This window comes from Phacochoerus africanus, chromosome 2 (genome assembly GCF_016906955.1).
Source record: "Phacochoerus africanus isolate WHEZ1 chromosome 2, ROS_Pafr_v1, whole genome shotgun sequence".
NCBI lineage: Eukaryota > Metazoa > Chordata > Mammalia > Artiodactyla > Suidae > Phacochoerus > Phacochoerus africanus.
The window spans coordinates 104,786,406-104,811,463 of NC_062545.1; the positions used below are offsets into that span (position 1 = coordinate 104,786,406).

General features: G+C 34.8%; 1 protein-coding gene across 1 annotated transcript in view; it reads left to right on the forward strand.

Annotated features, from left to right (window-relative positions):
* The window catches only part of DCC (DCC netrin 1 receptor), a 1,209,032-nt gene that overhangs the window by 860,409 nt on the left and 323,565 nt on the right, over window positions 1–25,058 (forward strand). The window contains exon 12 of the mRNA XM_047769428.1: window positions 6,378–6,427. Coding sequence (XP_047625384.1) covers window positions 6,378–6,427 — 50 coding nt within the window. The remainder of the gene's footprint in view (window positions 1–6,377; window positions 6,428–25,058) is intronic.

The following is a 25,058-nucleotide window of genomic DNA, read 5'->3' on the forward strand; positions in this document are numbered from 1 at the left end:
TTTAGGCCAAATAATCCAACATTGAAAGTATTGAAACTGAATATGTTTGAAAATTTATACTTTTAGTTGTATCTTGCCTAACAAAGGAGAGATTAGACTTATTTTTTTAAATGCCATAAAAAAGAGGAAGAGATCATACGGAAGAGGATGAATTTGACAAAGCAGTATCAGAGAAAACTAGAGATCTAAGAAATGAATGAAAATGAAATATTGGGAAGTTTAATGAAAAGTGAAAATAAAAGCATAGCAAAGCATAAGATATGGGGCCAGTGACAATTCAGGCAGGTGCAGAAATGCAGAGATGTGACCTCTATGAATATTAACAAGGCAGCAAGCTATTTCCTTTCAGCAACAGTTTCCATGTTGGTGTATGTAATTCTATAAATTATTGATCTTTTGAATTTCAGAAAAAAAATGACTTTAGTTTGTAATTCCTTGGCCTATCCACTATTCTTTAATCTGGGAAAATATCTGGATGGATATTTCATAAAAGTGAAATGAGGAAGGGCAGGCGTGTTATTAAGGACAGGGCAGAGAAGACACAGGAGTAATGTTCATTTGCAATTTCAATGTAAAAAGTAGTTTACGTGGGATACCACTTTGGTTTCATTTTTAATGTAATTCTTAAGCCCATCCATCTGATTCTGTTACTGAAGACAGAACGGACTATGTATTGGCGGAATAAATTACTTCACAACTTATAATTATAAAAATAAAAGGAAAACAAATGAAAATGAATATTTTACATAATTTATGTAGATTTCATTCACACTCTGAACTGTAATGCTGTGACCTTATTCTCTACTTTGGTTTCAAATGTCCTAAGTGAGAAAGATAGATGATTACTCATTAATCCAAGAATCATTATTTAAAAGTATTGCAACATTTAGGATTTAGAAAATGCCTATCATTAACTAAAAGGATTTCATGACCCTAATCCAACACACGTCACTGTGCAAGGGACCCCAACTTCCCTCTCTCAGATGCATTTGGTAGAGAAAGCATGAACTTCAGAAGTCCCTAGGATTGGATATGCCAACCTCGTCTGCATTCAGCTTTACAATCAACTGATCTCTTTTACTTCAATCTGATGTCCTTTCCTCTCTACTGAAGCTGTCCACGCTTAGGTCACATATAGATGACTTTAATTATAATTAATAGCTACCTGCTTCCCAGTTGTAAGTCATAAAGTCCTCTTCTCTTTGACCTTCTGCATGTTCTAAAAGGGAGATATTGTGAAAATCAAATGGCTAGACCATACAAGCTTCTGAAACAGGAGCATGGTATATATTTAAATGTCTCTCTTTCTCATTGTACTAAAATTTCCTTAATTGCGAAGGATGACATTATATTTATCTCTGTATCCCTCCTAACTCAGTAAACATTTTTTGAAATTAATCAGACAGTTCAGCCAAACCTGCACAAATGTTTGTAAGTATAGACTCATATTTAAGACTTCCTATTTGTGTGACTAGTTTAACATAAGATTGTGTCTAAACATGTGGGTATGTTAAAGAGCATCATATTTCTTTTAAGGCGAGAGAAATTCTTATCATAAAAATGTATATCAGGGCCATAGAAAAACTGAATAAAAACAAAAATGAAATGCAAATAACTTCTTTCTGAATTAATTATCTCCAAGGTATCCCTTTATGCAGAGATGCTTATAAAGATTTTATCCTGATGAGCTGTCATCTCTCATTGAGCTCTGCTTTAATTGTTTTTCTGGAAAGAAACATTACTTTTTGTTCAAATTCCTCCACCTAGAGTATCATTGGTTTACTATCCTCTACTTCTTCACACCATTGTGATAGTAGAGCATCAATCTAGGCAGCCTGATATTTAGTGTAAAATGTAAGTAGTTTTGCCTGTTTGTTCCTAAACACCGTCTCTTGAACTAGTTGACATGAATAGGCCATTCACTGACTTTATGAATAAATGGTAACAGTTATTACTGTCCATGCCAGCTTGCCCTGTGTCCAAAAGCAGAGGGACCACATTTCATAGGCAAACTTAACTATAGGAATGTGCTTCTTACTGTTATCACTAGTATTTATTTAATACTGACTAGTATAAAGCCCTGTTCTGTATACTTCACAACATTGTATTTTTCTGTGCTTGACAGATGACAAAACTAAGACAGAGGCCACAAAAGCTAGAAGCTAGTAAGCATCAGGGCTAGGTCACATACGCTAGTAAGTAAAGAAGTCAATGTGGAAATATCTTGAGTTTCTCTTATTCCATAATAAATGTTTCACATCAGTTCACTCAAGAAAAAAGCTCGTAGTTATATATAAGTTATTTCAGTCCATAAATTATGTGTACAAGACAGCACACGCTTGCTCAGGGGAGGAATTTCAGTGACTCTATGTGTGATTCATTTACAAATATGGGAATTTAATCTATACTGCAGAATTCTTCACCACAATGTATTTAAACCAGCGTGTTCCACCATATTAAGAGGAGTTTCCAGACCAAATAACTTTGACTGGCTTTAATAAACCTATTGTAAATGATAAATTACTTGACATTTTGAAAAGAAAAGCAATGATCTAGGTACTTCCCCTCTTGAAACAATGAAGTTTTGTCAAATAAGACAAAGAAAGAAAAGAGCCAATAGATAAATGTGGATTCCATTTTCCACTAAGCATCTAATCCTATCTATTGTGTCTATTTATTTGTAAATAATATGGAAATTGATAGTGATAAGGAGAGAATAGCAGTTGAAAACCAAAAATACTCTAGAAAAAATTATCCACTTTCTTTCCTATGTAAAATAAGAATAGCCACTGTACTCTCAATGAAAAGCAAAATTTATATTGCATAAAAAGACAAAACTCATCAAACCATTGTTATAAATCCACCTTTGGGACTTGATGACTTTAAATTCCTAATACAGAAAAGTATCAAATGGTGGTAGTTAAAAAAAGAACATATATTTATTCTTTTTCTTACATATTCTTGGCTTTCTAAAATGAAATGTTAAATGTCATTTATAAACTTTTATTAAAATGGCATTTAAGGATTACACATCAACTAGCACATAGCTAGAACAAAATTATGATAAATGTAAGATACCTTCTCTTTCCTCCAAAATTCAATCGCTCATCATAAATTTGGTTAGTGTTACCAAAATAATATTATTTAATTGGTCAAAAGTGGGTATAATATGATTAGTAACATATAAGTATAAATATTACAATATTATGTGAAACATAAACTAGAAATAGTTTTCATGTTCATGAAACTACTTATTATTTAATATTAAGATACTTATTATTTCCAATCTTCTAAAGAATTATGTTTTTCTGAAGTTTGTGCAATTATAAGAATTGGAACATAGCATTTTTTTCCATTTTGTACCTATTTTAATTTTTGTCACTTTACAGAATAATATGAATCTGGAGCATATTCTATATTCATCCTAATTGTGAGAATATCAGTTTTTTTTTTGTCATTCTTCTGATTACACAAATTGCTGTTATTTCCAGCTTATCTTTAACTTTTTCTTTTTCGAGAAAGGAAATGGATAGACATCTTATGAAAGCTTGTATATTCTTTCCTTTCCTGGACACTGGACTGGGATGTACAACCCTCTGTGAAGATAATTCAGGGAAATCTTGTTTCATTAATGTAGCATTTGTAGAGCTGAGTAGATGTGAGTGTTGCAGATGCAAAAGAGCCGTTCTGATTATTTTGGCTTTAGAAAAAATAAAGATCTTAATGTTTTAATATTGGTAATCTAAAAATGGAATGTTAGCTATAAAAGAATGAAAATTTTAGAGATGAGTTAGAAGATAAATTGATGTGTTAATAAAAGCATACTTTAAGAAATTAACAAAAAATGTTATCCAAAAGCCACTAAATGTGTGAAAAGATCATCAGCATTCCTAGTCTTCCGGAAAAAGCAGATAAATACATCAAGTTCCTACTACATGTCTCAAATGGAAAATATTGATAAAAATGGAATGTTGGTAAGACTCTGGAGCAACTGGAAATTTGCTACATTATTAATATGAGTGTAAATTGACACAATCACTTTAGAAATCTTTGTATTTTTTTTTTTTAATTTATGACTGCACCCCTAGCATATGGAAGTTCCTGGGTCTGCAGCAACCCTAGCCACTGCAGTCAGATTCTTAACCCACTGTGCCATACAGGAATTCCAGAAAACTTTGTGTTTGTTAAAACTTAACATATGTTTAACTCTCTTAGGGAGTTCCACTTCTATCAGTATTTTCACTCCTAGTTATATAATGAAGGAAAGAGGTATAGTTATCTACCAAAAGACAAGTATAAGATTTTCATAGCAGCTTTATTCTCATAAATCCAAACTAGAAATTGATACCAATGCCATTCCTCAATAGAATGGTAAATATAAATTAGAATAGTCATATAACACTATGGAGCAATGAAACAGAAAAAAATATTGCTATATACAGCAATATGAATGAATCTCACACACACACACACACACACACACAAAAACTAATAAGCTAAGAAACCAACCTGGGGAGAAAAAAAACAACTACTATGATTTCATTTTTAGCAAGCTTAAAAACAAATTAATCTATCAAGTTAGAGGTCATAATACATAGACAGAAGGATATTGACTAAGAAGAGACACTAATGAGGTTTCAAGATTAGCTGAACATGTTCTATATCTTGATCTAGGTGGTGTTTAAATGGGACCCCCCACACACACAACTTTATCCAAGACTTGCATATTCCAAATTTATTGGGCAAAACCCTAAGTATGAACAAATTTTCTTATAATCTCATAAATATTTCTATTTATTGATTCATTCAACATATATTTGCTGTGTGTATCCTATATACTTGACACACAGCAGTATTGGGGATGTAGCATCAAAAGAACAAATCCTCTGGTTCCTGTGAGAGTTAGAATCTATATTTGATAAGAAAACCATAATAGAACTAAAATAAATTAAATAATAAAGTCTATCTCCGAACAATAAAATATTTTTTGAAAGAATACTTATTAACCTAATTCATGAAATGCAAACTTCTGGTAAATATTTTATCACAAGTTCCATTGGTAATACCTTTTAACAAGGACTAAGATAAGAAGTTCAAAATCAAAAGTGATTAAAATTTTTAGCATGTCCAGAAAAGTCCAGGAGCTAATAGTTAAGTAAGGATTTTTCTGTTCATTCAATTATTGTCAGTAAATATTAACTGAGTGTCAGTTTGGAGGATGAAAAGATTAATCAGACATATATTATGCCTTCATAGTGATTACTTTCAGACAGTAAAATTAGAGTAGGGCATAAATATATATAGGGTAAATATAAATGCCCTAGAAAAACATAGATGTTGTTCAAGTTCAAGATAAAGAAGGGGGAGGGGGGGCATGACAAAAAAGGCCCTTAAGTTTTTAAGGATGTTGAAAGCATTTCTTCTCTATTAAATTTATAAATTTTCCATAAATGAGGATAAGTAATACTCAGATTAATCTATATGAAGCATTTATTGAGTTCTACTTATATGCTTATTATGGGGCAGAGATTTTTATTTTTTTTTATAATTTACCCAAGATATATAGAAGAGTACTACTTAACACATAACAGCTATTCAGTGAATGCCTATCTTTGAATTACTCATATGAAATAATATTCACTTTTTGATATAGTAAATATTCATTACAAATATTATAAAGAAAGTAAGTAGTACTTGTTCTCCCTCCATTCACAAAGGAGTGGAGCAATCAAAATGCAAGTAAAAGAAATGAAATACCTAGAAAACCCACAAAGAAAATACATGGCTTCTTTGTTAATAGAATTGACTCACCTGATGTTATTTGCTAACCTGCCTGCATCTCTGACACAGGTTTAATTACATGCCACTAAAAAAAAAAGGGGGGATGTATTTCTTCTTTTCACTTTTTAAGAGATAATAAATATTGCATTAAAGGGATTAAGCAACATGGGTGACCATTAGAATGACATATTTCATCATAAAACCATGCAGATCCTGAAATGTGCAATATCTTAACCCTTTAAAACCACCCTAGGAAACCTCCTGTGTGTTTTTATTGTTTCTTCTGCAAGGTTATCACCAAAAAGCTGTAATTAAATGGCAGCATTTAGTATCACGGCAGGCGCTCTGTTGCCTAACAATTTGGGTGGGTGGAGGGTACTCCCTAGATGGATAACTGGCCTACCAAGTGAGGAAAAAATAAACAAATGCAATTATTTTTCCTCTCTCTAGGAAAAAATTTGAAATGCCACCCAGAATCACCTACCTAATTATCATTATGTACATGAAAAAAACACACTTTCTCTTTTCAAAAAGGGTTGGGGTTTCTCTATTGTGACTTTAGCAATAATGATCTCATTTTATTTTATTTCTTTTAGTGCCAAGTGCCCCACCTCAGAACGTCTCCCTGGAAGTGGTTAATTCAAGGGTGAGTTGTGGAAAGGTTTATGACTTCATTACCAGTACATGTGTTAATCAATCCACCACCCCCTGGGTTAGGTGAATGGTGGGTTCCATGTGGGGAAATATTCCAAAACAAAGCAGTGAGTGGCATGAGTCCCACATGGTCTACCATACTTGAATTAATTAAAGGAAGGATTTATTTGCTTTTAGTACACTTGATTTTATAATTGTTATAATGAGTAAAGTCTACTCAATCAGGTAACAAATTTATCTATTTACCTATACTTACCTGTATGGGTATAATGTGCTAGATGGAACCACTGAAGGTGGGCATGAAAAAAGCAGTTTCAAGAATTTCAAGAGAGGAGAGAGAATTGGTTTCCTGGTAGATTTAATTAGACTTGAGTATTTCATCATTAACCCTGTCCTTCCCTTATAAATGTAGACATTGAATGCTGTTCTTCAGGTCCAGTAAAGTTGTTTTTATAAAGCAGTGTTAACCTGTTATTAGCGTTTTCCTGACCTGAAAAGTTGATAGAACTTTCAAAAGGGCTTGAATTAGTCTAGGCATAGTTGAAGATAAGGAGTTTAATGCCAGGATCAGTTTTCTAGAAGTATGTCCTTATTTCAAGTGTGTCTTATTCAGCATTGGAAATAAGCCAGAGCCCTAGAGTGAAGCAAAAACAGGGTTCATCTGGCTTGCCTCTGTCATCATCCGGTTGTGTGTGCTCAGGGAAAGAATATAACTATCCCTGGGTCTCAGTGAAGAGATTGGCCAAACTGGTCTCTAAGCTTTAGTGGACAACAGGGAAATTATATGTGTCTTAGAGAAGCACATACTCTGGTTTTTAATCCTAGCTTTCCCTTTTAATAACTGTGCATGATGTTAGGAAAGTTTCCGGAGTTCCCATCGTGGCTCAATGGTTAACAAATCCGACTAGGAACCATGAGGTTGAGGGTTCAATCCCTGGCCTCGCTCAGTGGGTTAAGGATCTGGCATTGCGGTGAACTGTGGTGTGGGTCACAGATATGGCTTGGATCCCACGTTTCTGTGGTTCTGGCATAGGCTTGGCAGGTACAGCTCCGATTAGACCCCTAGCCTGGGACCCTCCGTATGCCGTGGGTGCGGCCCTAGAAAAGGCAAAAAGACAAAAAAGAAAGAAAGTTTCCAACTGACAAACCTCAGTTTCTGTATTCATAACATTTGAATATTAATCCCTTCCTTATTGATTTATCCTGAGGAAGTAACAATGTAGCACGTGCTATGGATCTAACTTAGCTTCTGTATCTAATACTTCACTCAGTGTATATAGTTCCTTGCCATATTTTGCAGGAGTCTCTGATGAAGCCATATTATGTGATTTTGATCAGATTTACTTCTGTCAAGTGAATGTATCTTTTGGAGGTAGTGAAATATCTCTGAAATGGTTACTGTCTTGTATTTCTAAACACTGTATGGGGTAAGGGCAAATGAAACGAATTTAAAATTAGAAGAGAGAAAAAGAAGTGAATTTAGGGAGAAAAAATGAGCTAATAGAAAATAACCAGAAATAAACATCCCCCTTAAAATGATACTGTTATTTACAACAGCATTAAATGTTTAGAGGTTGTGCTATTTAAACTCAAAGATTGCCAAATCAAAGTCAAGTTGATATTTATAGTTACTGCAAGCTGTTTATGAATGAGATTCAGAGAACATATTATAGTTTCTCTTGTTTTAATGACTTTTATTAGCGTTTTCACCCACTTTATATCTTTCCTCCAGGACAGAACATAGAAATTGATATAAGCTAGTTTGTGTGTGTATGGTTATATCCCTTAAAAATCTACTCTGGTAAAGGATGAATGTTTTCCTCTAAAATGTGAATAAGGCATTATTGAATGACCCCGGATCCTGACTATATTTGAATATGAATGTATTACCTCCTTGGTAAGGAAATACCTGAATTGCAAAATTGCTTTTTTAAATACACACACACACACATTTGTTTACAAATATCACCAGCCATCTTCTTCTAGAGGCTGCAGTGTTTGCAGCAACCAAATATAAATAAATATACCTGTTTCTGTCCCCCTGGAGTTATCTCTATAATGTTGCACTACCAGAAATTGTAACTGATTCATTGGCTTTTCACAAGGAATACAGTAGGTCCAGGCTCTGGAAAGCTTCTTAATCTCTCCCTTCTTCTGTTATCTTATTCCTATTTTTAAGGAATTATAAATTATTTTTCTTGTATTGTTAGCAAGAGGAAAAGAACTGGGTGACCAAAACAATATTTTATCATTCCCACTATGCTGATGTAGAGAAAGACAATAACAACATTCTATTTCGATATTCTTCTTTTATTTGAAACAAAGTTTCTTGAATATGCTGATACTTGCCCCTGACGATTAGGATTTCAAGGAGAAAAAAAAATATTTAAAAAGAATCATTGTGGTTGAATAAGTGCTGTATTCTTTTAGACTAGAATTAGAATTATGACTTCTGTGTTACTCATTTTACTTGGGATTTTTATGCAATGTAGAAGGAAAAATCTTTTTAAAATTTTACTCTACATCATATCTGAAATTATTGAACTTAATTGATCATATATTAATACTCAATGAGGAGATATGGTAGTGTTAATTTGTTTGCACACATATAACTAGAATTTCTGTACATAGATGTGAGAAGTCACTACAAGGTATAAAATGACCATTTATAGATATGCGTTATGGTTATGGCTGCTAATAAGCCAATTGGACCAAGAAATCATGTTCCAGGCTATGCAAACAGAGAGATCCTTATACATTTAGATAAAATAATTTTTTATACAATATTGTTTTTGAAAATCCAGCACAGTAGACTACCTTTATAAAGCTATAATCACAAATCAGGCTGGATTTTCTTTCTGCAGGCTGCCTGTGAACACAAATTTCATTTTGAAGGAATGGCTTGACCTATAGATATTCATTTTAGGTAATAGTTGTGATGAGTTGGTTATTTTTTACACTATTTTTTTTTAAACCAGAAATAATATCTTCACAAGAAAAGAGAATAGTGGTTTATAGTATAGACTTTACAATGTGAATTTTGTTAGGAAAACTTTTTATAAGGATAATTTTCTTTGAAAATTACTTTGAAATTCAATTATTATTTGAAGAAATATTACAACTTAAATTAGTTGGCTGGTATATAAAGTACACGCTTGTGGAATGTAAAGAGCTTAATAAGTTGGCACTTGAGTGTTCCTATTTCTAATACATAAATTCTGAGAATAAGACTTGATGAAAAAAATACACAACCTGAAAGTTGAGAGTTAAGTTTGTTTTTTTTGTTTGTTTGTTTGTTTTTGTCTTTTGTCTTTTGAGGACAAAAACCCACAGCATATGGATGTTCCCAGGCTAGGGGTCTAATCAGAGCTGTAGCTGCTGGCCTACACCAGAGCCACAGCAACACCAGATCCAAGCTGCATCTGTGACTTACACCACAGCTCATAGCAACGCTGGATCTTGAACCCACTGAGCAAGGTCAAGGATGGAACCCGCAACCTCATGGTTCCTAGTCGGATTCGTTTCCGCTGTGCAACGATGGAAACTCCAAGAGTTAGGTTTTATTTGGGGCAAAATTAGGACTTAAATTTGGAAGACAGTATCGCAGAGAGATTGCTGAGCAATTGCTCTGAGGCTGTGAGTGAGGAGCTAGGATATACAGGGGTTTTTGCAACAAAATGCAGGGAGCAAGGACAAAAGAGGCCTGGGCTCACTAAAATCATTCCTTTGATATGCACCTCTGCTATCAGGGCCAGTATCCTGAGTTTTCACAGCCTGCAGGACTCACTGGCTCCCACCCTTGGAGACATTATTTATCCTTAACTACAGTCCAGGCTGAAATACCACCCAAGGAGGAAAAGGGGGAACATCGGAAGTTGATAAAGGTGACTGGGAGGTGCATGCAGCATACACACATTTTAAGAAAGTTTGTTGCTGATCTTCTGAAGATTACTACCAGTCACAAGGAGCAGGCATCATCATGAAGGATTTTAGTGTTTTCTAGATAGGAGGAGATGCAAGAATTGGGCTCCTAAATTCTTCTCCTGAAGATATCTACCTATCCAAATGCCCATTTTTCCAGTTTCCCCAGAGCACAGAGTGCCTCACTCCTGCTCTCCACCCTGAGCTACAGGCAGGGGGTGCCACGAGTTGGTAGCTGCAGCGGCTCATGTTTTATTCCACATAGAGGCTGATGGCAAGTGCCAAAGTTCAGTTCACAGACTATATAGAAAATCTTGAAATTCAAGGTGTTCAAATTCTTTTAGTAGCTTTTTGAGATCTTGGAAAATCACTGTGACTTAATATCATTTATTCTTGTAACATTTACCATGTCTTTACTATGTATCTACTCTACGATTGTGTTTGTGTGTATGTATCTGTGTGCAGATGTAATGCTATTGACATGATCCAGTCTTTGCCTTCATGGAGCACACTGGGCAGAAAGGAAACAGGTGAAAGAAAATTCAGCTTTCATATAACCACATTTAATCAACTGTAACTCTTCAAAGCTGACGCTTTATCCTCATTGATAAAATGAGAGAATTATAGAGATCATCTCTAACATCTCTGTGTCTCCAAACATCCTCAACTGTATTTTCACTTGTTATGCCTTTTTTCAATCATTTTATCTTTGCAGAATTAGAGAAAATGGCACAGGCATATTGATTCGAATGTCCTAGACTTTAACTCACAAGGCCAGGTATTTATCAACTGAGCACTATGGGGTGATTGCAAGGAATGAAATATTAAATCCAAATAAGAAAAAAACAAGATCCCGTATATCAATAGTCATGGATCATTGTGCAGGTTTAGAATTTTTAAGCAGAGAATATTGGATTCCTCTTGTTATATCACTGTACACATCTCTTAAGTTGAAATTCCTATCCTTTATCTGTGTGGATATTATTTTTTTGAGCTCCTGAAAGGGGGATACCCAGTTATTCACTCACAGTTCAGTAGTGTGTCTGGTGCCCTCACTGCAACAGTAGAAAATATGACTGGTTATCTTTCTGCATCTTAAAGCATCCTGTTCCCCCATGTGTCAGCATAATTTAGCATGCTTAAATAACTTGAAAATTACTGTAGCAGTTGTGAAACTCTCTTTACCCAGAAACTGCCCAAATGGAGAATTAAAAGATCAACTTCCAACTTCAGAAAACAAACCAGTCATTTTGGCCCCAGGTGCTTTAACATCTTTTTAAATTTAATAAAGTAATCAATTAGTATTTTAATAATACAGAGAGAATCTTAAGTGGTGTATTGTTGGGTAGCCTCAGAGGGCTGTGCTTCTGAAGATGTGGTAGGACAAGGAGGGTTTTGACTGGAGTCTTTGTTTTCAGTTATTAGGCTACTGATAATTCTCTTATTGACAGATGTGACAGCCAAGTGGATCCTGAGGGATTCATTTGCATTTGACTCCCAACTGGGATATTCACTTGGTAGCCACTGTGAGCATAACTGTGAAAATAAGGAGAAGGGGAGAAACTGGAGAGATGAAAAGGCAAGTGTGATTTATGATGTTAATTTGCAGGTCTTAAGTTTTGTCTTTTTATTTTCTAAAGTCAGGGCTGTTTTCTCTTGGCTGTCCAGAGGACACTTGCTTTCTGGAGTTCCTGTTGTAGCTCAGTGGGTTAAAAACCCAACATAGGAGAATTCCCATTGTGGTGCAGCGGAAACAAATCTGACTAGTAACCATGAGGTTATGGGTTTGGTCTCTGGCCTCGCTCAGTGAGTTAAGGATCTAGCATTGCCCTGAGCTGTGGTGTAGGTCCAGATACAGCTTGGATCCTGCATTGCTGTGGCTGTGGCATAGGCCAGCAGCTGTATCTCCAATTTGACCCCTATCCTGGGAACCTCCAAATGCTGTGGGTGCAGCCCTAAAAACCAAAAGAAAAAGAATCCAACATAGTGTCCTTGAGGACTCAGTTTCAATCCCTGGCCCTGCTCAGTGGGTTAAGGACCTGGCATTGCCTTGGCTATGGCATAGGTCACTGCTGCAGCTCTGATTCAGCCTCTATCTTCCATGTGCTGCGGGTGCAGCTATAAAAGGAAAACAAAACAAAACAAAAAACAAGCAAAAAAAAAAAAAAAAACCCACTGCATTTTGCTCCATCACATCTTCCCTGAAACCATGCCATTCACACAGGTATTCTGGAACCACTTCTACTGTCTTACCATGATGCTTATAAATGTTGACTTCCCTCTTCTATGTTGTAGATAGCTCATGAGGAAGAAAAAAAACTGTTTTTGTTTCTCTCTGTATCATCCTAAGTCCTTCATAAAATACACTTTGACCACTGAATTATATGGAGCCAGAGCTCTGAGTTTTCTCCTCACAAAAATGGTGAGTTTCTGCAATAAATTTAGTATAGAAAAGGAAGAGACATGGAAGACCTTAAAATGATTGACTCCAAGTGAAGATAAATTAGAAACTGGCATTTACAATCCTCACACTGGTATATTGACTCAATCATAATATACAGAACAGAACGTATCTACTTAAAAATAGTGTCTTGAGTTCAGTTCAAATGCATGTAGATCTCATCTTTATTTTAGTTGCTGATCCCTTCATTTATTCATTCTGTGACTATTGCTTGTGTGTGATGATATCCAGGGAAAGATAATTGAGATCATTTGGAGAAGAGAGTAAGGATATAAGCACAGTTACAAGGAAGGGAATGTTTCCTGATAGTTCGTTCTTACCATCTCGTTTTTGTTTTTTTGTCTAGAATTTGTAGAATAGACCAGATAAAAATTTTGTATTGTGTTAAAATCAGGCAACATATAATAATTTATGAAACTCCCTCAAAAATAAAACTGTGCTTGCTCTGTAATTTGGATAGAACCCATTTTTAAAGATCTGCCATCCTACTTAATTTTTTGAAAAATACTTAATAATTATTGTCATAAAATATGCATAAGGAAAAATTTGCCATTTTAATCATTTTTTTGTAAGGCAGCACAATTGCTTTTTTAAATTTTTTATTATAGTTGGTTTACAATGTTCTGTCAGTTCTTCTGTACAGCAGAGTGACCCAGTTATGCATATATTCACTCTCTTTCTCATATCATCTTCCATCATGTTTCAACACAAGTTCCCTGTGCTTTGTAGCAGGACCTCATTGCTTTCAAGTTATGAACCTGACCAGTATCCATGAGGATGTGGGTTTGACTCGTGGCCTCTCTCAGTGGGTTAAGGATCAGACATTGCTGCAAGATGTGGTGTAGGTCACATTTGCAACTTAATCCTACATTGCTGTGGCTGTGTGTAGGCTGGCAGCTGCAGCTCTGATTTGACCCCTAGCTTGGAAACTTGCATATGCTGCAGGTGCTGCCCTAAAAAGTAAATAAATAAATGACTAAAATTAACCTTTTTAAAATATACAGTTTATTGGCATAAGTAATTCACATTTGTATCTAATCATCACAAGCATTCATCTCCAGAACTCTTTTCGTCTTCTCACACTGAAACTCTGTCTCCATTGTATATTACCCATCCTTCTCCTTCTTCCAGGCCTTGCAACCACCATTCTGCTTTCTGTATCCTTGTGTATGTTATAAAAGAGTGAAGAAAAGAATTCTTGGAAAAATTTATGATTGCCTGTTCATTTTATCTTAATAGTAGAATGAAACACTTTTAAAGGGAAATAAAGGATTTAAGGAACCATAATTGTTAAGAACATAGGCTTATACTTTCACTCGGAAGAAACACCTCTCTTCCCATTATTGATACTGCTTTCAGAATACTTCTGTTCCAAATTTCCATACTTAGGATTTTTTTCTGTATTTTTATTTTTTATTATTTTTTGTCTTTTTGCCATTTCTAGGGCCTCTCCCGCCGCGTATAGAGGTTCCCAGGCCAGGGGTCGAATCGGAACTACAGCTGTCGGCCTACGCCAGAACCACAGCAACTCTGGATCGGAGCTGTATCTGCGACCTACATCACAGCTCACAGCAACACCGGATCCTTAACCCACTGAGCAAGGCCAGGGATCGAATCCACAACCTCATGGTTCCTAGTCAGATTCGTTAACCACTGAGCCATGACAGGAACTCCTATGAATTATTTTTTTAAAACCTACTGATAAAGCCAACTGTTATAGTTAACAATAAGGAACTAGAAATATATGCATAGGATTGTTCTGGAGTAACTCTGGGAAACATAATTTGGGTCACCAGTCACAGTTTTATATTCCATCACAATGGAGATCAGAGCTCCTAACTTAATCCTAAATTGATCCTTTCTGAAGTTCCAATAAGTCAATAGTTTCCATCTTTTTTAGTGAAAACACAATGAATAGATAAATTATGAATGGGAAGGATATTAAGACAGTAAAAAAATTTTGATAACCAATTTTTAAATAATATAAATATATTATGTCATTTAAATGCATTCTGTAAATAAGTTGAATAAGAGAATACTCTGGAAATTCTAAGCATATCCTTATATCACTCTATCACTTTCTTAGAACCATTCTTCACAAAGTCTATCCCAGAGGATACTTATCTCATGATAATTTTCTAAACGATGATTTTTTTTAATGATGAGAAAATAAATCCCCTATTAAAGATATAAAATGCTGTGAAAAGTTTTTGTTTAATTCTGCTTTGTCCAAATGATTTTCTACAAAGTATTTTATTGTAAATACTCTATTTAAAACTTTTTCAGTCAATTATTTTTAACAGCATGATATACAGTCCAAACCAGAACCACGTACTCCATAAATTGAGCAGTCTTATCCCCACAAAAATTATGTTTTTTGTCTGAATTAATTTGAAATAAAATATAAATTCAGTGGGAAAAAAAAGAAAAATTGATGAAAAGCTAAAAGTGAATCTAGGAACAATCTTTATAAAGTGCCTGTGTATATAACTAAAGAATAGAGGATTAAAAACCATGATGTGATTTGAATAAGTTAGAAGTGATTAAATCTCCATGTCTGCATGAGATTTTTATAACATAAACAAGATAGAAATACCTTTTCTAGACATTCTCATCTTCATATTTCAAACACTTACGTACATTACTTTCTTACCATTGTGTGTTATGAGGTTTTATTTTGCTCTTTCCAAATGTATTCTAGTCACTGCCACTTAGTATACCAGCACTAAGGGTTATGACAGAGAGTCTAAAATATGTGATAGAATGCCACTGTCTTTTTGAGTTCTAGTCTCACTTTAATATCACCTTGTAATTTGGACTTCATCACACACATTTATAATGGATCCAATTCTGTTTGACTCTGAAGGCAAAGCTCACTTTGGCCTTTCCACGAAATTTAATGAGATTTCCCTCAAGTCATACATTTTTGAAAAGTGGGAGGTTTAATAATGGGCTTAAATTAAATGAGCCTAGGTCTAGTGATAAGGTCTCTGATTTTAATTTAGTTCATGGAAGTTGCCCTTATAGTTGGAATGGTTGATTAGTTAGAGCACATGAATAGGTTCAGTCCTACCAGTAGGTAAAAGCAGTTACTAACTACGTGATTTGATTTTAGAGATGCTAAAACATTCATTTAATTCACTAGTGTAGCTTCAAATATTGTTTATCTTCTAAAACAACTGATAAAAATTATTTCATCTGAAAGACTTAAGGTATTAGCATGAGTTAGTGTAATTAACATTTTGACACATATTTGAGGTGCCTAATTATAACTATAATAATAATGATAATAATGGCAGTAAGTAACTTATTTAGCAGGTATAGTGGGCCTGACAATGTCCTAATTAATTAAAGCACTATTTACTCCTTATAATAACCCTATAAGTTTTATGTGTTAAAACAATTATTGCAATATTAACTTTAAGCTGAGCTTCTTGCTGGTAAAGCTACAATGAAGGCAGTCAAATGTTCTAAATTAAGCACAGTAATATGAAGGAGAGAAATCTAATTTAAATCAGATTCTCAGGGAAGGGCCTTTTAAGAAGATGACACTTGAACTAAGACAAGAATATGATAAAGGGCTAATTTTGTCACACTTAGAATAAATCATTCCAAGTAAAGCTGATAACTAGTGCAAAAGCCTTGAGAAGGGACCCATGTGTTCATGAACATGAACTTGGAATATCAGCAATATGATTGGGTTATAGATCAGTGGGTCAAGGCTAGATCATCAGTGTTTTATAGAGCATGATAAAAATTGAGATTCAATCTGTGGACAGTGAAAACAGTTTTGAAAGGGGAGTGATCTCATTCAACTTTTTAAACGATAACACTGGCTGCTCTGAAGAAAATTATTGGGCAGAGGGCAGAGTGGAAGCAGAGAGACAAATTAGGATATGGTTGAGTGATCTATATAAGATGATTGTAGGTGAAATCTGGGATTCATTAGAGAAAAGAGAGAGAAAAGTTGAAAAAAAAAAACGTATATGTTACATCTGGTGCCAAGAAGATTGGCTAATGGATTGGATTAAACACGCACACACCATGGAAAAGAAGTATCAAGGATGGAGACTAGATTTTTGCTCTAAAAAAAAAAATGAATTAGTGAACTGTGAAGTTGTTTAATGAGATAAGGATGAATGGAGAAAAAATTGGTTTAGAGAAAACAATCAGTTTTTGGACATGTCGAATTGGAGATGACTACTAGACATGCCATAAAGGATGTCAATAGTGAGACAATTTGGTATATGAAACTGGAGGTCTATCAACTGGGCAGGAGATAGAAAGTAAGATGTCACTGTCATAATGATGACATGTAGGAAGAGATTATAGTTGGAAAAAAAAGTCTAGATCTTAGGACACTACACTTTTAGAGATCGGACAGAGGAGAAGAAAGGTGGCAGGAAAAAAAAAAGATGTTTAGTGTCATAGAAGTGAAAGGGGAGGAGTGTTTCCAAAAGGTGGGTGCTACCAACTATGTCACATATTGATGAAAGACACAGTAAAATAACAGCAGCAAAGTGACCGGGGAGAGGGAGTGTGAAAATGGAGAGAACATAAAGGGACTGCATAGAGTGACTATAGATGATGTTTTTGAGAAGTTTAGTTCTGAATTTGAGCAAAGAAATGAATAGAATGAATAGTAATTGTAGGCAATGGTAAGCTTGAGGGACCTTTTATTGCCCTTTGGTTTTTATGTTTATTGTTTTTTGTTTCTGAACATGACAGATACTTCAGCTTTTGGAAGCAATGCAGTATGGGGGGGTTAATTCATGGTGTGGAAGAGAGAGGGGAAACTTGCAAGAGAGCAAGCCTTCATTTAGGCAAAAAGACAGAGAATCCAAGAGACAAATGGAGGGAAATAGATCCATCAATTTTGGTAAGGTGAGCAAAAATGGAGGGAATAGGTGTGGATGCAGATGTGTCAGTTACTTTGGATCTGAGAAGATGAGAAGGATGAGAAAGATCATCACCAGAGGATCATTGCTTGGAGGATAAAGTATTGATGGTTTGAAGATGGGGAAAAAAGATGAACAACAGTTATTTCAGATGTAGAAAGGATCATAATATATATGAGCAGTGTGGACTAACCATTGGAGATTTATTGTCATGAATTTAAAGTGAAACTAGACAACACTATCATGTTTATTTTTCTTCCCATGGTTGGTTGCTTGGTTTCTCATCTGGGGTTGGGTTTTATTCTGCTCAGAGTTTGTCAGAGGAGAAGGGGTTGGAGTTAACAGGTTTTGTAAGAGAGTAATTAAAAAGAAGACCCATGAAATCTAAACTGTCTAAAAAGAAAAGGAGGGCATGATTGGGGTGAGGTGTGATGCATAATGATAAAGTGATAAAGTCTTTGGGTTGTATAAGTATCCTCATTTTAGCAAGGAGACCACTCATGCTTAGAGAGACCAGGAAATGTACCCCTGTGTCACACAGGGAGGAAGTGGCAGCACTGGGATCTGAACCTAGTGTAGGGTTGTTGGTTATTTGGCCACCTGTCTCCAAATTATAGAGTCTTATGAGGCAAGGGATACAAAGCAGAATTCAAAATAAGCTTTGCCTTCAAGTGGTTTAAGTTCTCAGTGGGAATAGTTCCCAGGTAGAAGGGAAGATCTAGATCACCAGCTAGGAGATGGATTCAACCATCCAATGAACATGGAATCCTGTGTGGAAAGTATAGGAAGAGATGGTTGTAAGGGCTGAGAAAGGAAAGCTAAAAAGAGAATAAAAATTAAAAAAAAATTCCCACACTTCCCAGTTTTTCCTAGAATCTACATATAAGCTTCTGTCTCTCACAATGGTGTATTTCTCCACAGTGAGCCTAAAAATCACTTCAGAGGAGCTGCAAGTTTTTAAGTGAACAAAGATGATACCTTGACAAACTTTATTGAGCAATCTTAACATTTTCTGGCACTTCCAATTGTAATTCTGTTTTTCCCCCAATTCCAAGTCAAGAATATATTTTTTAGTCGAAGTTTGAAAGGAAAAAATTTGAGATCACAGAGAAGTGCTTTACCCAGGCCCTCAAAGTTTGTTGGTAATAAAAGGAAAACCTCTAGTTGTTTTAGAAGCTATGGTCTAGAACCATTAAGAAATTTATGTCAGATTAGAGAAAGTGCAAATCAGAATACATGACATACATTTTATTGGCAAACATTGTTCATTTAAATAATAAAACTAAATCAAATGGGCATAAATTAGATAAATATAGAGCAAATGTGGCCAGGTAGTAATGCACCTATTTCAATAAGAGTATTATTTTAAGATATAGCTTATTTAGCAACCAAAGTAAATCTAAAGTATCTTTCCCCTAAGGCCATTTTAGTTTAATCTCATTAAAAATCCACTATCATTGTACAATTGGAATATAGACTCTCGATAGCACTCAACATTGAAATCTACTTATTTAATTTATTATGTTGCTCTTTCACATAGAAAATGATAGCCTCTATTAGTTTTCCAAAGTTGTGCAAAACATCACTCAACCCACTGGAAAAACTATGTGAAATTGTCAGACTAAAATAGCCTCATCTTTGTGATTCTGAACATTTTTTAGTGAGTACTCTACATATTGAATACAAATGGATTTTTTCAAATACATTGAAAAGTATGTCTTCATCAGTTAAAAAGTATTGAAGAAGACTTGAGTATTTTCAGAAAATTAACCTGAGATCATATTACATATCTAACCTTAATGGAACTGGGAGAAATTACTCATGTCTTCTACAAATAACTTTGTTCTGAGGTAAATGGTAAGAAATTCTGTGGGGATTTTATGGTATACTAACTCAAGTTCCTCCTACCTATACATTTCTCATCTTTCAGAGAAATCTATTTGACAGACCATTTTGTGTTTTAGCTGAGAGGCAGTTGTTATTAACTAGATCACTGTCTATTTTATTTTTACATAAAGTTGAAGAAACACCCACAAAATGGATTTATATGTGAAGAAATATCTCATACTGACTTTAAATGAAATGCATCTTTTAAAAATATGAAGCTGACCATAGATTTTCATCTTTTATGCTTAGATGAATCTAAATGTTGTATAATGCTGTGTATGTCTCTGGTGGTAGTATCAACATATATTTCTCCAGAGATGTTTATATTTCAATATTTCCAAGTTGGGTTTTCTCTTTTGCACTTCAAAGAAAGATATATGTGTGTCTCATATAAATGCTAATCAAATCAAATAGAAATCAAATACAGTGGTACTTAAGGGAAATATTGTCTGCTTCAAATATATCTAAACGGTCTCTAAATTTCTAAGTTTTATTAGGGGAAAGGCAATGAAGAATTTAAAGATTATTTTCATTAAAGTCTTGGGTTAATTCTTTTATGGGCCTATTTGTTTGTACCTTCATTTGTTTGTTTAATAATGTGCATTGAGTACTTACCATGTGACAGACACTAGCTAAACACCTCACCTCTGTTAGTTTAATAAGAGGCCTCCCTGCTTTTCAGTAAGGAAATCTCCGTGAGTGGCAGTAGTGAATGAAAAGCTGTCAAAAGCAACACCTGAGACTGAATAGATTTTCTGTTTTTATGGAAGAAATTAACTTCTCCACCTATGATAAAGTTAGCAGATGCTGCCCCTGGCATATTGGTTAGAGGTGGTTTGGGCCTTTTCTGATTATACCTAGCTTGGATAGAGTCAAAGAAGTTCTGCATATGAAATGCCAGTCTATAAAGCTGAACTTCAGCTACACATGGGACTGAATCCACTCCTTGCCCTCCTGTCCTGGAACTGAAGCTGAGTGTGGCTGAATCAGCAAGGGGAGGCTATTAGCTTCAGCTTGGAAAAGCGAGAAGTTGAAGGTCCAGAGTTGAAGTTTCCAGACTTCAGGGATCATAAAGATCCCATGAAGCAGGTACTTGTTTAACATGCAGAAACTCTTCCCCTTACTTTCTGACATACACACTTCTGAGTCAGTAGCTCTCCCCTCCAGGAAACTTGCGTTATTCTGATAGCAGCCCAAATTGGATCAAGATGAGGATGATCTACAAATCCTACCATAATAAAGCTTAATTAGATCAACAGTTTCAAACTCAAGTATAATAAGATCCATTTTTAAAAATAAAATTTGGTGTGGCATCTTGGTATAACATGCAAAGGCAAAGATATGCAACAGGAAAGACATGCATTGGTTTTTTGGGGATGAGGGCAGTGGTGTGCTGGAGCCAGATTATATTGGTTTCCAAGATACATTGTTAATTTTTATAGGGATTTTGTGAACTCATTGATAAACATAATCATTGTTTAAATTACATTATATAAACTTACCATGAAATAATTTCTGATTTAAAAAGGTAAAATTTTAAACCTATTACTTCCTCATTACCTGACTACATTTTACTATTATCTATGCCTTGGGGTTATTTATATCCAGATTACATGATGGAAATAATATGCAATGCTGTGTGTTTTACACTCTTCCCAAATCTTCTATCGGTGATGTCACATTGGTAGCTGGAAATTACCCTTGTTGGGTATATTTACACCACAAAAATCAGCTAATGCTAACAATGAAGGTGTTTTCTCCTGGAGAGCTAGATTTTAAACATTTATGAGTATCCCACTAGACAAGAATGAGTATTAGAGGGTTAATTTCTTAGCTTCACCCTTACTTCCCTCAGTGGACTCGGAAGTAATTTAGGAAAATAAAACATAGTTAAAAAAAAAATAGCTGATCTATCATTACTATGAACATGTAGAGGTTAAAAAAAAAAAATCAAGGACTCCAGAGGAAAATTAAGTCATTTACCATGAACACATGTATTTTATAAATCTGATCATGAGACTATGAACCTTGAGACTTTATTCAAAATTCTAGGGAACAGCACTAAAGTAGATCCAAATAACCATTCTGCTCCTTTGTATCTTTTTTTCTCACTCTCCTTTACATGATAATGATTAGTAAGGTGGAGAGAGGAGGTAAACATGCATTTATATCTATATGTATATACGTGTTTGTGTAAATCTCTCTTTATATATAGATAGATAAATAGTCTCCCCCCAAATTATATTATTATTGTTTAATCCAGAAAGTGGTCCATCCATCTTCAGTGATTATGATGAATGTTGAACACCTCCCTGCCTTCTTTGAAATGCAAGTGACCCTAATAAAACAACACTAAGCATTTACTTCAGCAAATTATCGACTTTTTTTCTACTTATTGTCTATAACCTACACTTTTGTCTTTAACATAAAATTCAGCATGCCCTTAATATAGAAGAATTACACAGTGCCTTTAATAATATCACTTGGAATATTATGATATTCAAATATTATGATATGAATATTATGAATATTATGAAATGACTATAAATAACTTTGTTACAGCTGCATTGTCCTCCCGGTTCTTTTCCACATACAGCAAATAATTGAAGCTGTGAAATGTGTTAGAAACCATAAGCAAGTTCATAAAAGTGAAAGTGTTACAGCTGTGTCAGATCTATTAGAAAGCAAAGCGTAAGCGGAGTTCACCAAACCGAAACGTGTTTACAGCAAGTTTATCAAAGCAGAAGTACACTCTCAGAGGGAGAGTAGGCCACCCTGCCACTTTACACTTCGGTTTCACTTTATATCCCCCTGTTGCCAACCGGAGTGAAGACCTGCTGTCTCCCACCCAGCCCCGAACAGGTGCGAGGGCTGAGTGAGTGTTGATTTGTCTCTGCATGGGGCGTGTTCAATTCTCTGATTGATCTCTGGCAGGATACCTCCTCCCTCCGCATGGGGGATGGGTTACTAGGAAGTTCCCCTGGCTGAGTCCCTTGATAGTTGCACCTGATCCTTTTCCTATTGTTTAAGAACAGGAGCAGGCATCCTGTTTTTAGGTGATGATTAATGGCCTTGTCTGACTCACTGGGTGCAGCTCCCTATCCTATCCTACTTAACAATTTTATTAGTTATGAATTGTTCTAGCCTTTTAAAAATGATCTGGGAGTTCCTATCATGCCTCAGAGGAAATGAACACAACTAGTACCCATGAGGACAAGCAGGGTTTGATGGCCTCACTTAGTGGGTTAAGGATCCCACGTTGCCATGAACTGTGGTGTAGGTCACAGAAGTGGCTCCCATCTTGCATTGCTCTGGCTGTGGCCTAGGCCGGCAGCTGTAGTTCCGATTTGACCCCTATCCTGAGAACTTCCATATGCCACCAGTGTGGCCCTAAAAAGACACACGCACAAGAAAATGATTTGAATTTTTTATGTTATTTTGAAAACACGTTGTTGTTTTTCTTAAGGGGTTCAGTATCTAATTTTCCATAATAGTGTGTAGTCATATCTGTTACTTTGCCATTTACTCATTAATTCATTTTTATTGATTCATTTATTCAACAAAGGGTTAGAATCTCTTATTTAACAATTAGATTCTAGCATCTCTTAAGAGGCCTTATCATAAAATAACCTGAAATTTGGGTCCCTAAGGTAACTATCTGAATTGCAGTATAAGCCAATTAGAACAGTGTGACTTTTTTCTTCTTATTTTGAATTATATATAAGGGAAGCAAATGCTTGCCTTAAAAATTTTCACTTAAAATTATAAAATATTTTAAAGTCCTATAGGCAGAAATTCAATTTAGAACACCAAATGAAAAATTTATTTTAATCAATCATGATTTCTCTCTGTAATTGATAGTAAAGACCTTTGACTTTTAGAAATGTCTACAGAGGTGAAATCACATAGCTTGAGGTCTACTTTTCCTTGAGTTAAATATAGATATGGAGACTTTCTATCCTCTTCTTAAATACACTCAACGAGTGTGCCTTTTTTTCTGAGAGTATTTTCTAGATTCCTGATTTGGATTTCAGAATTGACCTCCCAACCCCATGCTGAGGAGGACATAAATGTCAAGAACTTGACTATGGGATACAATTTGACAGAGTGACACACACAGGAGTCAGATGTTATCAATAAGAAAACATACTTATTCTCTGACATGTGGGTCTTATAAGAAACTGACATTGATGAGAAGTGATGCTCTTTAGCCAAAAGGAGGACTATCAATTATGCTGTCACATCAGATTTTGTTCAAAGCAAGTAAACACTTTTGTTAGGATACTAATCTTGGAAAATATATTTCTGAATATGCTCTTGGCTCTTTGGATGAGGAGTCATAAATGACTATAAAATATGTAAAACAGTACCTGTCACAATAAGCACATGATAAAAGAAATTTATGTTCATTGTAACTCTCCATATCTGTCCTATGAAATGGACTATAAAGCCAATATTTCAACAATGCAGCACAGCCTCTTTTTGCCTGCTTTCAACAATCAGCAATTCTATGCCTGACTTTGCAGAGAATTGTGACTAGTGATATAATAGCTTTGAAGAGGTTCTTTTCTTTAATGAACTTGAGACTTATTTCAGCTGTGAATTTTATATTTGAAGGATGGATTTTTCAGAGACCAGAAAATAACATGTACGTATTAATTGAGTTCAAACTTCTCAATCCATGAGTCTTACAAAAATTCTATTGAATCCTCATGACATTAAGATCTTTCAATATTAAAAAAAAAGTTTAATTCATTCCACTCTCACCGATCTATAGTCTCCTGTATCACATACACAAGAACAACAAAATAGAATCAACAAGAATTGATCATGAAACTGTAATTTTAATGTTGATTCATAAAATAAGTGACTGGTTTTGACTAGTTTTCTACTCATCCATCTGATATTTGAGTCCCCTTTATAAAATCTTCCTCTGGCTCTTGCCTGAACTATTCTGGGGACAGTGAACTTTTTTTCTCTCTAAGCAGCCACTATTATATATGTAGGTCTTCAGAAATTTATATTCAAGAGGAGTTTCTCTATCTCCCTGTAACATCCATTCATTTTTCATGATTATTTCCCCTGGGACTATAGGAAACAAATATGTTGAGTTTATTGGCTTTCTCTTATGACACTACTCTGAATCTTTGAAGATGTCTGTCAAGCCTCCAAAGATTTTTTTTTCTCTAAGTTAAATATCTTTAGTTTCTACAAATATTTCTCATGTACTTGTCAGCTCCCAACTTGATATGTCATCCTCCTCTGCAAGTTTGTAGATGTCATTTGATTATTAAACATCCCTTTAGGACACCTTCCTCATCTTAAATATTGCATTATTATTTGTATAACATACAGTTGCATTGATATTTGTGGTCATATCTTGTGGACTCAATATAGAAATGATGCTCCACTAAAAATCTTTAAGCATTTCATGAATAATGCTTACAAACTGCATC